The sequence below is a fragment of the Musca domestica genome, unplaced genomic scaffold (assembly GCF_030504385.1).
Source record: "Musca domestica strain aabys unplaced genomic scaffold, Musca_domestica.polishedcontigs.V.1.1 32, whole genome shotgun sequence".
NCBI lineage: Eukaryota > Metazoa > Arthropoda > Insecta > Diptera > Muscidae > Musca > Musca domestica.
In genome coordinates, this window is record NW_026712311.1 from 3,978,699 (window position 1) to 3,995,243 (window position 16,545).

Sequence of the window (16,545 nt, forward strand, 5' to 3'; positions counted from 1 at the left end):
TGATACCCCGTTCTATAACACCAGAATGCTTATATATCACTTCTTTGTAACTACATCTATTAGGGAGCGAACCGTTATTTTCATTTTTAAAGTGCAAATATGAATCAACAATACACAATTTGATGTTAGAGATGAAATGTTTATTCCTCCTTAAATATAACATCCTGATTACATACCAAAAAAATAACAAGTACTTTTTTCCAACGATTTCACATGTACACTTAAATTAACGATAACTCATGAATGATGATCTGGAAAGTAAAGTTAAAATTAGCTTTTGGATTATTAAAAAAATTCGTCATGACTTACCCTCCAAATGCTGGTTTTTGTTGATTTGGAGGCTGTGTAGACTGAGCCAAATTGCCAAATGATAAGCCGGTATCAGTTGAGCCCAATGTTTCAAATATATTACCCTTTGAAACTCCAGTATTGGCTGCCGCACCAAAACCTGTGGTGGTGGGCGATGTCGTCGCAGCAGCTGCAAATGAACCAAATCCAGCTTTGGGACTGCCAAAAGTAGGAGCGCCTCCAAATGTAGGTTGAGCACCGAATGCTGGTGGGCTGCCGAAGGTTGGAGGTCCACCAAATACAGGTTTGGCAAATGCCGATTGTTGGGGTGAACCAAAGCCTGTATTACTGGCACCAAAGCCGCCAGCACCACCAGCATTGGGTGAACCAAAGGCTGGTGCATTTGATGTTTGTGAAAATGAGCCAAAGCCTGATGAAGCTGTAGCTGATCCAAAGGCTGGAGCAGAAGTTGTATTCCCTCCTCCAAATATTGAACCACCGGATGCCGGGCTATTTGCAGCATTTCCTGCGCCTCCAAATATTGATCCGCCAGAAGGTGCCCCAAAGGGTCCGGCTGATGAAGGTTGAGCTGCACCACCACCACCAAATATACTACCAGGGGAAGCTGCTGCCGGTGCTGCTGCAGCTGTTTGGCCGAAAGTACTCTTACCGAAAATAGAACCACCACTTGACGCCGATTGCTGAGTGGGAGATCCAAATATGTTTCCTCCTTCGGCAGGCTTTGCAGCGGCCGCACCACCAAATATTGAACCAGCCGTGTTAGCCGCTGAACCAAATGGGCTCGTAGTTGTGGCTGCACCTCCAAAAATAGAACCCCCTCCAGCTGCTGGAGCCCCAAAAGCTCCTGTTGTTGTGTTGCCACCAAATATACTACCTCCCGTTGTACCTGTTGGCTTGGTCGCAGCTGCAGCTGCGGCAAATAATCCAGGTGTTGGTGCAGCAGAGGCTGTTGCTGAACTGCCGAAAACAGATTGATCCGGTTTTGGTATACCACCAAAAATACTACCGCCTGTTGTTGGTTCTGCTGCCTTTGCACTACCTCCAAAAATAGAGCCAGTGCTTGGTGTTGAAGCAGTTGTGCTGGCTTGTGCTGTGGAGCCGAACAATGGGGTACTAGAAGTACCAGCATTAGCAGCAACAGCGCCGCCAAATATTGGCGTGGATGTTGTATTAGAAGTTGCCACAGTCGATGTCGCTGCTGCAGCTTGGGCAAATATTGATGAAGCACCGGTAGTTCCAAAAATGTTACCAGCTGTGGTAGATGGTCCAGTCGTTGTGGCAGCAGTGTTTGTTGTAGTTGTTGCAGAAGCAGAGGACGAAACGGAGAGAGCACCAAATAATGGTACATCTGCAGGTTTTTGATCTACGGAAGAAGCGAATGAAAATCCAGTTGCTCCTGTTGAAGTGGTTGTGGCTGTCGAGGAAACCGCTGAAATTGTTGTGGTTGCAGCTGTAGACGATGTCGTGTCGGTTGTAGAAGTTGGTTTGCCAAATAGATTTCCGGTTGTTGTACTATTTGTACCAAAAACTGGAGTTTGAGATGATGAAGCGGGGGTGGATTTGCCTCCATCAGTTGGCGCACTGTTTGTAGCAAAGGTAAATGTGGATGAAGTTGCTGCCGAAGATGATGTGGCAAACCCTGAAAAAATATTGGCCTGTCCCTTTGAGGCGTCGGATGGTTTTGCCTCAGGTTTGCAAATATTCAAAGACCCGAATAAGGAATCAGCCGGTGTTGTGGAAGTGGTTGATGTGGTGGCCTTAGGTGCAGCACTAGACGTTGGCAAGCCTGATGAGGTGATCGTAACATTTGGTGGAGCTGAACTAGTACTCGGTGTGGTTGTAGTAAGAGCTTTAGAGCCTGTGTTGCCTAAAGCAAGACCTCCAAATGTAAAACTAGATTTTACAGAAAAAGAAAAAGTAAAAATGGTTGATCGGTAAACAAAAATTATTTATTCTTACCCAGTCGTTGTTGTTGTTGTGTCGCTGGCGGAGGATACCTGTTGCTGCGTAGCAGATGTTTTTGTTTCTTCGGATTTGGCGCTGGCCTCAGTAGTTTTAGTAGTTGTATTTGCAGTTGCTGCTCCCGAAGGCAACCCACTAAAGCTAAATGGAGTATTGGAACCACCGAATGGTGTCGGTGAGGATTCAGATGATAAAGTTGCAAATGGTTTGGGGGTGGTTGTCAATGACAGACCAGAACCAAATGTTGACGAGGAAAACAAACCTCCCGAAGGGGCTGAAGAAACAGCTTGAGTGGCAGGTGTTGTTGCGGTCGTAGTTGTGGACTTTGCCCCAAATCCACCAAAAGCTGTTGGAGTAGCGGTTGCAGATACAGGGAGATTTGCAGAAGACAGGCTACCAAAACTAAAACCTTCTTTTTGGTCCTCCGGTTTTTTAGAACCATTTGAGGCATTTTTCGTTTCCGTTGTCAAATTGGCTGGTTTAGCGGTGGAGAACGAAGCAAAACCTTGATTAGTTAAACTATTATCGGCGCCGGAAGTTAAGACCCCTCCTCCTCCTATATTCGCCTTATTATTGGGATTGGAATTACCCCCAATGACTTTGGCGGAGAAAGAAATTGGCGTGGCGGCCACATTATTTTCTTTTCCTTCAGTATTTTGATTAGCTTTTATGGTTTGACCAAATGTAAGTCCGCCACCAGATGATGTGCCGCCAAAGGCAGAAAACGGCGATGACGCTGAGGTAGCAAGTTTTGGGGCATCATCAGATTTCAAGAGACCCGTTGACGTCTTTACAAAAGAGCTTTGACTGCCAAATGATAGAGTGCTTGAGGTGGCAGGATTGGGAGTTATAAACGGTGATGGCTGGCTTATATTGGGCAAAAGGGCGGGTTTCGAAGCTGTAGGTTTGGCTAAGAATGATTGTTGCTGTTGATTTTGCTGCTGCTGTACATTTTGTGGCGGCATTTGCTGGGAGGATTGCTTGATGCTAGTCTGTGCTACAGACTTTTGTGTAGATATTTGCGTGGACTGTTTTTGTTGTTGCTGAGCCTGAGCCTGTTTCTCTTTCATTTCTTTCTCTTTCTGTTTGCGTTCACTCTCAAGCTTAGTTTCCAAAATCACTTCGGATTTGAGGCCTACTCTATCGGGTCTTTTTGGTCTGATTATTGATATCTGCTGCTGTTGCTTGGTGAAATTACGTATTGCATTCAATTTACTTTCTGAAAGTTTTGAATGCGACTGGGAAACAACCTGTGATAGACTCATTGATAGTATGGAGTCAGCCAAAGATTCCATGGTACTGAAAATAAGATATGCATGAAGAAGGGCTTGAAAATGTGATTTCAAAATTTTACCTTTGATTTTTTGTTAACGCCCCAACAGCAGCTAATGTAACATCCTTATCACTACCTGGTTTATAGTTTAAACCCTTTTGCTTCAATTTACTTTTAATATGGTTCATCTTGGTGCGTTGGCGCGCGAGAAGATCTTTTAGTTTTGACATTCGTTGATAGATGCCATCCAAACAAGGTATATGCATTTGATTTTTTGTATTACGACGAACAACATCCTGGTATTGAGACCATTGGGCATCAATTAAATAGTTAACCTGATTCAGCTGGGTTTGATTTGTTGCTATAAAAGCCTGCAATTTTGCCAATTGACGTCGATTTGCGGGATCAGCAGTTGATGAGGAGGTTAAACGGGATAGACTGGGGAAAATTAAAATTTAATAAAAAAACTACTTTTATTATTTGGTCAATTTTCATGCACTTACTTGGGATTTTTGTACATATCCAATTTAGAACGACATTCAGCCAACATAGCATATGATTCATTCATCGAATGCCTCAAACTTTGTACATCTTGTTCGAATTCATGATCGTCTGCTTGTTCTATAATCTCTTGGAGATCATTTAGTTGTTTGGTATATGACTTGATTTCGTCCGGTGTACCAATCTAGGAGAAAAAATATTAAAAAAATTAAAAAATTAAAAATTAAAAAACGCGTTCGTACATTTTCCATTAGCTTATGGGTTTGTGTTTGTATCTGCTTTATCTCCAGGTCAAATGCCTCGATTTGAATTGCTATCATCTGCTTAACTACATCATCTATTTCGCCAACTTTCATATTGACTTTTGCCACAGGCGTTGTAGGTTTGTTAGATTGGACAGCTTGAGGTGCCTTAAAGGTGGGCGGAACCGTATACAAAGGTTGGTTCGCCTCACTTTTAGGTATATTTTTATCTGTGGCAGCTGGAAGTGACGTTTTTTCAGCTGCCGCAACTAAGAAGAAAAAAAAAATTGTATGAAATGTAATTAACTAAATTTATAACTTTGGCATACCTCCAAAACCACTTTGACTCCCTGCGGAAGCACCAAAACTGGGTACAGCTGCTTGTGTTCCAAAACCACTTTTAGGTGCTAAAGATGAGGTCGTCTGTTGTGGCATAAAAGTGGTGGTGCTGCCCGTACCAAAAGTCATTCCTCCTGTGGCAATTGGTGCGGTAGATGTACTTGTTTTAATTGTTGTTGATTGAGCTCCAAAACCCATTCCTATGCCACCTGGTTTGGATGAAGCATTTGCCAGTCCTCCAAACATGGGCACAGGCTTGTCTTTCTAAAATAAAAGATTTGAAATATTTAAATTAGTTTCTTCATTTACACTCCTAAAGGCAAGACACTTACTATGGCTGGCGTAGATGTGACCATGTTTGAGCCCAACGTGAAGGTCATGTCACCAAAACCAGTTCCGCCAGTTTGTGGTGCAGCCATTGTATTTCCTCCACTTGTTTTTTCACGACCCTGTGTCTTTTGTTCACTTGGTTCGCTGGCTCCACCGGACAAAGTTTCATGTAAAGGTTTAAAATCTCCCGATGTATCATTTAATGGCGGTGGTGGAGAACAAACTCCCACAGCATTGGGTGATAAGTTCAAAAAATTAAACGACACCAAATGCCCATGTGTGGAAAGAACATGTATCATAGGCATTACAGGTAACATTTGTTCTCCCATTTTTGTTTGATGCGATGAGGCCGTATCGAAAACAAAGCCCATGGGAAATGTTTCATCTTTTGACTCCGTTAAAGGCATTTCTATGCGAGCTTCATCTAAAAGAGTATATTGGATCCAAGTGGGATTTTCTCCAGTCTCTTTGGTGCCCAAAATACCAACTTCTACGCCATTGGCTGAGGAAACAAGTAATAAATTCCACTGTGATATGTGATTAAATGTTAGCTGTTGAGTTCGTGGTCCCGGAGCACTATAACAGATGTCATAATAATTGATATAGGTTGGATTTCCTGCTTTCGGTGCATTCACAATAAAGAGTGAGGGGCACACATCTTCGCCTTTTTGTAGAAATATTACAGCAAATTGAAATGTAGACAGCCAATGGACAGCAATACAATCAAACGGTCCAGGATGTATTCCTGGAGGACAGGGAATGGCACGAGCAGGCTGTAGGTTGGGTTTAAATTGTTGTAATTTACCATCGGAAAATCCAAAAACTATTTGCTTTCCCTTGGGTGACCAACAGCCCGATTTAACTTGATTTTCTTTGCCCAAAGTCACTTTGTCATAATTGCCACCTGGATTCAGAGTAAACATGGTTACTGAACCATCGCTTAAGACCAAAGCAATGTTATTCGCAATAACGGGATTCCACAGGAGTTGCAGAGCAAAGACATAACTCTCGGGAGCCACGGGGACATTGTAAATAGCATTTACGTTCTTTAAATAAAAAATGATCAGTTATTGGACATTTAATGGGTCTATGGTTTCTTACCGGCGTCAAGAAACAGTCAACCTGATATATTTGCAAAAATCCGGTATTATTTTGCATGTAATTAACAGCCAACATTGAACCGTCACAACTGCAAGCCATTGCCTTGGGTTCGCCCTGCAAGGGTATAACACGCACGGGAAGATCTTTGCCATTGGCCTTGTAATCGATAATGTCCTTTAATTTTGTAACTACAAATAAAAATGTTTTGCATTTGTTTGTGTTTATTTATTTTGTATTGTGTACTGTCCCCACTTTCCCCTCCTACCTTTTAGTTCCTTGGCATTCGGATTGCCGGCAAACAACAGACCCTTGGTGGACGATACCGCCAATAGACTAACTAGGCTTTTCAATTCTTTGCCTTCGGGAAAAACTGGAAATTTTCCATGTAATTTAAATTGTATATCCTGAAGAAATGAAAGAAAATATGTTTTTAAAACGTAGCCTTAAAATAATGAAACAAGGAAGCACGCCATACCGCGGTACTAGCCTATTGTAAGTTTTACCTGCACATCTACTGAAGCCGGTGCATTTTGAGCCATGTTGTTCAAATTTTTCTTAAATATACTTTTTTACTTTCACAAATATTTTTTTTACAAACTACTAACAAAAGAAAGAAATAATTAAATAATTAACTTTGCGCAAATGTTCGCAATTTCCCCTCAGCATGCACAAACGGCGTTGTCTGCTAATCACCAAAAAATGATAACTTATGTTTTCGGTTCTACCATGGCAGAAGAATACAGGTAGATGCATCAACGCTTGGGAGCATTGATATGTCAAAAAAAATTTTAAATGTTTTTTTCAAATATAAGTAGATTTTTATATGTTTTCTTATACTACGTCATTCGGACGTTATTATAATTCGTGTTTTTCAACAATTTTTACAAATTCAATTATTTTTTCATTCAACATTTGCAATTCCAAAATTGGTTTAACAGTTCATTGTCCCAGCAGCTGTGTCGATGCGCTCTTACCAACTTACATATTTGTTTGACGTTTGGTTTGTCATCACACAAACAAAACAACACACCTATTGGGGGGCCAAACAAGCAAAAAAAAAAAAAAAAAAACAAAGGATTTAAGGCGCAATTTTTCGGAATTTGCTGAATTAAAGATAGGAAGGAACAATGTACTCCGGCCAGTGGGCAAAGCAACAAATTAAAGTCATTACATATCTATGGCGGAGACAACAGCTGAGAATGTTAAATGAGATGCGAAGCCACGTTCTTGGAGGCGGTATGGTGGCCACACTTCAAAAGGATCTTTGCTTACCTAAAAACAGCTTGTGTGCGACACAACGATTCCTTAGTTCCAGCAGGGAACAGCAAGACAAATATGTTCCGAAGGAGGAAGCCGTAAACCACGAAGATGATGATATTCTTTCACAAAATCTAAATTTTAAACAGATGATGATGTACAACGAGGAGGATGATATAATAAAAAAGTTAAATGCCTGTGAAACATCCGAACAGGTAAATGGTGCAATTACTTTACCCAACATATCTTACAATCCAATATAGTTGTTAAACGTTTCAGAAGCTTCACTGGGACAAATGCAAAAGGAGCATGTGGTCCAAACCATTGTATTACTGTGGATGTTTAGAAGACTGAATGATGTGGACAATCACAGAAGTATATTGGATAAAATTGAGCCACTTTTGATGCAGTATGTCGAGCAATTGAACGTCAATGAAATAAGTACTTGCTATTTGTATATACGCAAAATGGGGGAGGAGAATTCACATCCATTGTTGCAAGAATTGCTGACGAGAGCCCTGAATTGTGTAGAAAATTCAGATGTGGTCGGTCTGCCGGCCCTGTCACGACTCATTGTGGGTATTAATGCGGGACGCAACTTTTTCACACCAATGCTGTGTGCAAATTTCATAAGACATCTTCATGCCCATGTGAACCAATTCTGTACTGACGATGAGGCTCGCATGATAGCTATAATTATGCTCAATTTACAACCACTCATTGATGATGGGCTGATGTCAGTGTTTAAGCAACGTGTTAAGACACTTATTGACAATGGAGAAATCTCCGCCGCCAAACCAAAGACAATAATAAAAATATTGAATATGTTAAATATGGCAGTTTGGTCCAACAGACACATGGATTTAATCAGAGATCTTTTGCTAACCATTAAGCCGGCCATAAACCAATTGGATGCCAATGATTTGAAAATAATTAGCCGTATATATCAATATCACATGGAACCAGCCTGTTTACAAGAACCTTTATCACTGGCATTGGAGGAGCTTTTGGCCACTCACATGTCCCCCGAAACCTTGGCATGTTATGTACCCTTTTCACAGCCCAATAAACGGGATACCCTTACCAATGCCTTCAAGGCCCTTTTGGCATCCGCCGACAGTTGGAAACAGACAAATGCAACTGGATTTCTATTTTCAATTCTAAGATCATTGAAAATATCCGATACAAAAGTATGTAATGCCTACTGGAATGGTGTGCTAAATGAACTGAATGCTGTGCCAGATAATGAGACGCATACAAGTTTCCTAAAACACTGTCATCGTTATATGAATTTCAATAACAATTTGGGTGGAACTTATAGACATATGGCTTTGGAAAAGAAACTCTCACAAATGTGTATGAGGGCCATAGAACATGATGTGTCGGGACGGATTCCTTATATATTTGCTCGTCTAGCTTCATTTGTGCTGGCCTATGGTCATACGCCGTATAGTTGGAAGAAATATCCAAATATTATATTGTCAAAGATCATAAATATGGCCGATCAGTTTACAGTGGCAGACTGTTTTTTGATCAGTAGGGGTCTAAGAATATCCCTGGAAATGAGGTAAGTTTGTGGAATTAAATTTTGTGTTCTTTGCTAACATTTATGCTCTTCTCTATTTTAGGTACCGATATCAAACACCACAACTGGCCAACATGCAGCTGGCCACCATAGACAGCGTTTTGACAAGCTGTGCAGATAGGGTATTGGCAGACAATCAATTGAACACAAGCGATCTCAATGCCCTGGTACGCATGTTAAGCAATAGAAAAAGTAAGTGAATGATACAATACGCAGACATTTCACATATATTCCCCCCTTTCGCTGCAGCCCTTCAAAACAGTGTGGTGTATCATAAAACCCTGCAGAAATACAAAGAAATCCAATGTGAAGATTTGAATTCTCGTATCATGAGAGATATGTCGTATAATTTCCTGGCAACCAATTACATTGTACCTGAAGTATTAGAAGTCATGTTTAAATATGTACAAAATCACTATGAACACATATTGGGGGAGACAGTGGAGAAGTTATTATCATGTGCCTATAATCTGGGCTATACACCAGAGTCCTACGAATCGCTGGAATATGCTGGTTTTATATTGCTAAGGTGAGGAGGCTTTTGGTTTAAGTTAAATTGAATGATAATCAAATTCTTTTGTAGAGATTTCAACTACATGAGCGGCTTGTCATTGGTACAGGCCTGCCTGGCCCTGTGCTATTACAAAACAATACCCGAAGAACTAATCAATAAAGTGTTTTGTGTGAAATTTATACAACGTGTGGAGGATGAAATACAAATGTGTTACTCCAAGGTAAGTGGTAAATGGAGGTTTTAAAAACTATAATTAAAAAAATATTTTTTTTTCACAGGCCACATATCCGGAGAGAGTACTTAATATTGTAATGCAACTTAACCGCAGTGTTTGTCTGGATTTTCCCGAAGCAAATGTTCCATGGTTCCAGCAGAATTTCATTGAAGCACAAATGAGCAAAAGTAAGTCCATCAAACGACTATAAAAATCATTTTTGTAGAAGTGTTAGCTAGAACTTTGTTCGTTTATTTGACCTTTGAAAAACGTATTTGCATTCTTTCAGGACCTTTTGTCGAGACCCCTTTCAATAGTGATGTCAAAAATCTCCTAACAACTGTACTTAAGGATGAATCCTATTTCCGCTGTAATCATACAACACCCTATGGTTATCAGGTGGGTTAAGAATGGGATGTTTATAGCCATTAAAAATATAAAAAATAATTTCTTTCTTTCTTCAGATTGATTTTGTGATAAATTTCGATAAAAACAGAACACCCCTACAAGCACCGGCTGAGACCACCATGTTGGATCGCATAACCAAGTAAGATCCATCAATTATTAATAGATTTCATTTCATTATCAAATTCTATTTTCTAGAGTTGCAATATTGTTGCTTAAACTGGATTCTTTTTGTGCAAATGACTTGAATGCCTTACGCGGCCCAGATTCCCTGAAAATCAAACATTTAGAAATGATGGGCTACAAGGTGTTGCACATCAACGAACATGACTGGAACTCAAAATACATGAATGCACCGGGGGCCAAGACGAAATATCTGAAATGCCTATTGCAAATATCAAATTGAAAACAAAAAATATGTTGTCTAAATTATTTCCATAATCTTAGTTAATTCTTATGTTGTTGTTTAAATGTATAGGTAAAGATAATGTTTTTTATTGTTATGATAGCTGAGAGCAAAAGAAAAAAATATATTGTACAAAAAAGTGTTTCTTTGTTGACTGTCAGTACAGCGTCGCTTCGGCAGCATCACTCTAACTTGTACACCATTCGTAGGCCGTGTTGAACATAACCTGCCATGGACTGGCTTGGCTCTTGACATTGAAACCAGGTGAAACATATGGCCATTGATACATGGCATGACAACGTTCTGGATGTGGCATCAAGGCCAAATGACGACCATCTTCCGAACACAGACCAGCTATGCCCTCGGTACTGCCATTTGGATTCATGGGATACGTTTCTGTAGCCTTACCATCATCATCAACATAATGCAGAGCAACACATTTTTGTTGTTTCAAGTTGTTTAATATGCCAGTTTCACGGAATGAGAAGCGGCCTTCTCCATGGGCCACCCAACAACCCAATACGGAACCCTGGAGTTTACTTAACATCATGGCCTTACTGTTGGCCACGCGCACACTGGACCAACGACACTCAAAGCGTTCCGATTTATTGTGCAACAGGGCCACATCTGGTTTGGATATGACTTCTTGTTTGGAGGTATCATTGCTGGTTCCCACCCAACCAATTAAACTCATCAATTGACAACCATTGCAAATGCCCAAAGAGAAGGTTTCTTGGCGTTTTTTAAATGCTGAAAATTGTGGAGCCAACAGGTCGCTGAACATAATGTTTGCTGCCCAACCCTTGGCCGAACCCAAGGTATCAGCATAACTGAAACCACCGGGGAAAACGAGACCACGATAGCGATCCAATGTTGTTTTGCCTGAAAGTAAAAAATCAATTCAAAAAATTCTAATCCCAAATAAACATCATCTTCCAAACTTACCACTCAACAAATCCGACATGGTTACATCGTGGACATCAAAATTAGCTTTCATCAGGGTAGCAATCATTTCACGATCACTGTTCACCCCCTCTTCGCGGAGCACAGCAACAGTCACCGTTTTGGCGGCTCGTTGCAAGACCAATTCCGAAGACAAATCTACGGGACACTCATATTTGGGACCCGTACGATATTCCAACGTATTGAACTCCTCAATGGCACAGTCGGCATTTGCCTGCAGCTTTTCCAATTCAAAGCTAATACGTTCCCATTGTTGGAACAATGTCCTTACGGTGTTTTTAATCAACGTTTTTCCATTTGCCGTCACTTTAATGGTCTTATCCAAACCAAAGGCCTTGGGTTGACCAATTAAATAATTTGGAACATTTAGCCCACTGAACCTCTGTTGAACTTCCGATGCATGTTTTGTCTCAACTTCCAACACCCAGCCACATTCTTCAGCATAGAGTACAGCCAGTTCTGGGTGTGTTTTCGCTGATGAATCAACATTTTCCAATGATATACGGCTCAAAGCATCTGTGAGATCCACATCTAAGCCAGACAAACCAGCAAATGCCATTTCAAGTACACAAACAAACAGGCCACCTTCACTGATATCATGGCCGGCCAATAATTTTCCCTCGCCCAGCAATTCTTGGGTAACATTAAAGGCATTTACCAAAATTTGAGAGTTCAACAAATTAGGGCACTCATTGCCCTGTTGACCATAGGCCTGGGCCAGAGCACTGCCACCCAAACGGAATTTATTTTCAATATTGATCCAAAGCAAGACAGTATCCTTTCCCTCAGCAGGTCCCTTAATGTCTGGTGTTACCTTGACACTAACGTCGGGGCAAGGGGCGTAAGTGGAAATAACCAATGTACCAGGTGATTTAACTGTTTGGCGTCTCACCTTCGCTGCCATGGAAAGAGAATCTTTGCCACCATCAACAGCAATTCTCAGTTCTTTCATAATGCTGCACATTTCCTTACAGGCATCAAACATACGAGCTCCCTCGCCGGGCAATTTTGCAGCCCACATCCAATTTCCGGAACACTTAACATCAGCCAACTCTGTAATCTTTACAAAAACTAAATTCGACAGGGCCTCCGCCACACTCATGCGAGCCATGGCCCCCGCATCCAACAATCCCTTAATGGGTTGGGTACCCAACGACGTTGCAATACCTTCCTTGCTAAAATGCGACACCGTCACCAAACCAAAATCAGCCAATGGCGTGTGCAATGGTCCCACACATTGTTGTTGGGCAATTAAACCGGTCACACAACGATCAACCTTGTTGGTCAGATAACGTTTACTGCCCACAGATACCAAACTTAGAACCAATTCCAAGCTCTTGGCCACGTCGAAATTCTTGTCAAACTGTAATGGAGCCAAATTATTGGTAATACGTTGTAATTGATATTCCCGTTTGGGCATATCACCCAAGACATGTTTCAATTCCAGGTCAAATGGCACAGGTCCCAACTGTGTACGATCAAAGTTTTCATTGAGCACCTTTTCAAAATCAGCATCACTTTCAATTAGAGTAACACGACCATCTCCCGTCACAACACCCACAAAACTGATGTGGCAACGTTCTCTTTTACATATACTCTCCAAGAGGGAACGATCCTCAAATTTGCATAGAATTGCATCGTTTTCTTGGTACTCAGCACCCCAGAGTTCCAGGGCATTAATTGTGGGATCACCAAGTTGGAATTCTTTGGAAAAGATGACGGCGCCAGCAAAACCAGGCTCAACCAATTCTTTTAAAACATTGCCATTGCCGCCAGCACCCTGCAAAAGACATATATTTGTTATAAACTTAAATAAATATACCATATTTCCAGCCAACCAACCTGATCGTGTATGGCAATAATGGGATTATTTTCGCCCATTTCAATACAGGCCCTCACAACACGATTTAGTTTATTTTCCATTTCGGCATCACCTCGTTGCACGGCATTAAAATCCAGCGAAGAGTCATTGGAACCTTGTACCTCAACGGAGCTAGCAGCACCACCGCCCACACCAATGCGATAAACTGGACCACCAATCTTTGCCAGGAGCATGCCTAAAAATTTCCAAATCAAAATTTAGCAAACCAATTTAAAAATTATTAAATTTGTCTTACCTTTTTTGGGATCATATTTCTGACGCATGCTAGATTCCATGGTACCCATGCCACCACTAAACATGATTGGTTTTACATACTCATCCCGCTCGCCCTGGGCATTAGTTAGGCCATAGGAGTTAACGAAACCCGTGATGACTGGTTCACCGAATTTGTTGCCATAGTCTGAGGCCCCATTACTTGCTTCGATCAAGACTTTGAGAGGTTTGGCAAACGAGGATGGGTACTCGTAGGTGGCATTCTCATAGGGTTGGGAAAATCCTGGAATGTTCAAACAGCCAACACAATAACCAGCCGTACCGGCAATTGGTATACCACCTCTGCCAACACCTTGAACATCTCTGGAAATAAATAAAGAAACACATTAAAACAAGCAGATTCAAAGTATGAAGATAGAAATCGCAATACCTCAAACGACCACCAGTGCCAGTGGTGGCGCCGCTAAAAGGTGCCACAGCAGTTGGCATGTTATGCGTTTCAGCGGTGAAAATTAAATCATTATCGACCGTTACCAATGACATGGGACCGGGTCCATCAAAACATTGAGGTCGCACCGTCACATGTTTAAAGCCTCGAATGGCACTGCTGTTGTCACTGAACTTAATGGTGTTATTTTGATTCGAGTTATTCTGTGTATGCATTATCATGCGTATCAACGACTGTGGTTGTTCCACACCATCAACAATCATTTTACCGCGGAAAAACCAATGACGCGAATGTTCACTATTACTTTGGGCACAATCGAACAACTCGACTGTGGTTGGATCTCTGCCGAGAATATTCTTGAAAAGATTCGTATAATAATCCAAATCCCAATCACCAAAAGCCAGACCGAGCTTAGCATTAACTTCCTCCAGCGCTTTGCGGCCCTGTGCCAAAACCGGTACTTTATACCAAGATTCTTGCGAATGTGGCAACTGTTCGTTAAAACTGTTGACCGGCAAGTTATCCTTGGTGTAACGACATTCGGTCATACGATCACTGAGTAATTCAACTAATTGTTCAACATTTGGTTGGGCACCGGTAAAGCCGATCAAATAACGATCGGAGGCTTCTAGCCGAGTGACTTCATCCAGACCCACATTTTGACAAATATTAACGCAGTTCGTTGAAAATGGTGTAGAGAAATTAAAACGTGGTCCAATTTCTATTAGAACAGTTTCCTTGTTCTCCTTGGGCAGCTGGGATGCTTCGCATAAACTCTTTTCTTCGCCCTGAGGATGCTTCAGCAACCATTTAAGTAAATTTTTGGATTTTTCACCCAGAGATGTGGTTGTTTCCACGTGATAGCATTTTTCCACTTGCACGGAATTAACGTTCGAAAAATTCTGTTAATTGAAAAAAAAAATGAAAATTATAATTTAAATTAAAAATATCTTTTTTAATTAATTTAAATTTCAGATTCAACCAAAAATTAAATATACTCACAAAATAAAATTATTAAATCTTTAAAAAAATATTTAAAAAAAAAATATTCAGTTCCAGCTTCACATGGCTTTTTAATACCGGAAAAATTCAAAAAATTCTTTTGATTGAAAAAAATAAAATTTAATTTGAATTAAAAATAACTTTTTTTATATTTTTAACTCACAAAATAAAATTATTAAATCTCTTCAATACAATAAATACCTAGGTTTAGTCCCCCAGTGAAAAAAAAATATTCAGTGCCAGCTTCACATGGCTCTTAAATACACCTTGGCGACACAATAAATCAATTTGATATGATGCGACAAAAACATGTCTCATTCCAAAAGAAAATTGAATCTCAGACTATTATATAACACCAATGCTTAATATGTTCTTCAAAAGTGTTGATTAGATATCTTCCTTTAAATACACAGATGCAAACATGCATGTATATAATTTACATAATTTACTCACCGCTTTCAGTAGTTTCAACAACTTCAGACGATGGACCTCATCACAGGCCTCGGTTGTAAAAAAACGAATTATGGCCATTATACGGTCTTGCTTCTCCAATAGATTAGTATGTAATAAATGCAATCAAATTTGAATCGTCAACACTCCGCAGCAGTCGCCTACCAACTGTTGATTTAATTCGATGGAATATGGATCGATGGCAAGTAACCTACACAGTCTGGCGATACAAATTTCAAAAACAAAGCTAAGCATATGTATGTTTTGTAATTATATATGTATGTATAGTACTTACGAACAGGTTTGTCTGTCTGTCTGTCTGTACGTTCTACGCTGCTTACTTGTTACTGGGCTTCCTCTACGATTCCTTGCTGGGGGTTATCAGTGTTTTACAGACGTAAATACTTTATTTATTATTTGCATCCGAGGAGGAATAGACTACCGATTGAAGATGCACAAACAAGGCTATATGTAATGTAAAATTAAACATGTTATTATAATTGTTGTTATTATCAATTTGCCAAATGATAAGAATATACAAATACTTTTTTAATCCGCCATAAATACCTTAACTTGACTTTGTTTTTCAATACAAAACATCCCAATCAAAGGAAACAGATCATGTCGATGACTTTTATTTGATTAAAATCAATAAAATTAATTTAATTTTACGATATAAGATCCAAAACTACCGCACACCAATTTGCCGGCCTACACGTGCTATGCTTGCTGCTTTTTGAATTAACTTGTTCCCCCTCTTTCATAGTGGTGCTCAAGAGCATTTATGCTGGAAAAACTCTCTCTCTCTCGCGCTCTCTTTTTTTCTGTGGGGGCCATAGGCCCCATTTACACTGGGGGACAATTATTGCATGGAAATAAATAACAAGTGTTGCCAGTATGAAATATTTTGGTATTTATTCTTTCTGGTATCTGTGTAAAGATCTAATAAAAAGACCTTTTAACTCAAAATATTAAAATACCATAATTATATAGGTGTGTCTGGTTACCCTAAAATTTGTAACAATTGTTACTGGAAGTCGTCTGTTAACCCAAAAGTTCTGCAAAAGAGAGCGGTTGGAGAGAGAAATTTTGACAGTTGTTTCAGTGAGAGTTTGCAAATTCTTGCTGGACAAATTTCTTCTTGCAATC

General features: G+C 40.2%; 3 protein-coding genes across 5 annotated transcripts; 1 reads left to right on the forward strand and 2 right to left on the reverse strand.

Moving 5' to 3' along the window:
• Positions 1-118: 118 nt before the first annotated feature.
• LOC101901294 (nuclear pore complex protein Nup214) lies at positions 119-6,743 on the reverse strand. The gene is made up of 11 exons (XM_011291871.3): positions 6,561-6,743; positions 6,323-6,461; positions 6,058-6,245; positions 4,959-6,002; positions 4,617-4,890; positions 4,288-4,556; positions 4,048-4,229; positions 3,626-3,982; positions 2,269-3,570; positions 310-2,202; positions 119-251 (listed from the first exon to the last, which is right to left on the reverse strand). The coding sequence occupies exons 1-11, from the start codon at positions 6,594-6,596 to the stop codon at positions 227-229; spliced, it is 5,709 nt and encodes a 1,902-aa protein (XP_011290173.2). The 5' UTR covers positions 6,597-6,743; the 3' UTR covers positions 119-226.
• A 267-nt stretch (positions 6,744-7,010) lies between these two features.
• LOC101899051 (FAST kinase domain-containing protein 1, mitochondrial) lies at positions 7,011-10,580 on the forward strand. Of its 3 annotated transcripts, none has more exons than XM_005177778.4 (9): positions 7,066-7,529; positions 7,578-8,881; positions 8,943-9,091; positions 9,149-9,428; positions 9,483-9,633; positions 9,692-9,815; positions 9,917-10,026; positions 10,092-10,174; positions 10,231-10,580. In XM_005177778.4, exons 1-9 carry the CDS (start codon positions 7,185-7,187, stop codon positions 10,436-10,438), a joined length of 2,754 nt encoding a protein of 917 aa, XP_005177835.3. In that variant the 5' UTR covers positions 7,066-7,184; the 3' UTR covers positions 10,439-10,580. The 3 variants fall into 3 exon arrangements, 2 of the variants coding, with proteins under 2 accessions (XP_005177835.3, XP_011290174.2); XM_011291872.3 differs by having other exon boundaries at positions 7,388-7,529; positions 7,594-8,881; XR_009342737.1 differs by lacking the exons at positions 10,092-10,174; positions 10,231-10,580 and having other exon boundaries at positions 7,011-7,529; positions 9,483-9,640.
• LOC101899219 (phosphoribosylformylglycinamidine synthase) lies at positions 10,506-16,135 on the reverse strand. The gene is made up of 8 exons (XM_005177779.4): positions 15,964-16,135; positions 15,692-15,861; positions 15,400-15,616; positions 13,927-14,846; positions 13,519-13,859; positions 13,244-13,458; positions 11,384-13,181; positions 10,506-11,320 (listed from the first exon to the last, which is right to left on the reverse strand). Exons 3-8 carry the CDS (start codon positions 15,475-15,477, stop codon positions 10,626-10,628), a joined length of 4,047 nt encoding a protein of 1,348 aa, XP_005177836.2. The 5' UTR covers positions 15,478-15,616; positions 15,692-15,861; positions 15,964-16,135; the 3' UTR covers positions 10,506-10,625.
• Between the last annotated feature and the right edge of the window lie 410 nt (positions 16,136-16,545).

Coding starts and splice junctions, on each gene's coding strand:
- LOC101901294 (XM_011291871.3), bottom strand. CDS start 6,596: ATGGCTCAAAATGCACCGGCTTCAGTAGATGTGCAG. Junction 3,571..3,625: donor GCGTTAACAAAAAATCAAAG/GTAAAATTTTGA, acceptor TCTTATTTTCAG/TACCATGGAATCTTTGGCTG. Junction 252..309: donor CAAAAACCAGCATTTGGAGG/GTAAGTCATGAC, acceptor TTTACTTTCCAG/ATCATCATTCATGAGTTATC.
- LOC101899051 (XM_005177778.4), top strand. CDS start 7,185: ATGTACTCCGGCCAGTGGGCAAAGCAACAAATTAAAGTCATTACATAT. Junction 7,530..7,577: donor CCTGTGAAACATCCGAACAG/GTAAATGGTGCA, acceptor AATCCAATATAG/TTGTTAAACGTTTCAGAAGC. Junction 8,882..8,942: donor AGAATATCCCTGGAAATGAG/GTAAGTTTGTGG, acceptor TCTCTATTTTAG/GTACCGATATCAAACACCAC.
- LOC101899219 (XM_005177779.4), bottom strand. CDS start 15,477: ATGGCCATAATTCGTTTTTTTACAACCGAGGCCTGTGATGAGGTCCAT. Junction 13,860..13,926: donor GGCACTGGTGGTCGTTTGAG/GTATTGCGATTT, acceptor ATTTATTTCCAG/AGATGTTCAAGGTGTTGGCA. Junction 13,459..13,518: donor GAAATATGATCCCAAAAAAG/GTAAGACAAATT, acceptor GGAAATTTTTAG/GCATGCTCCTGGCAAAGATT.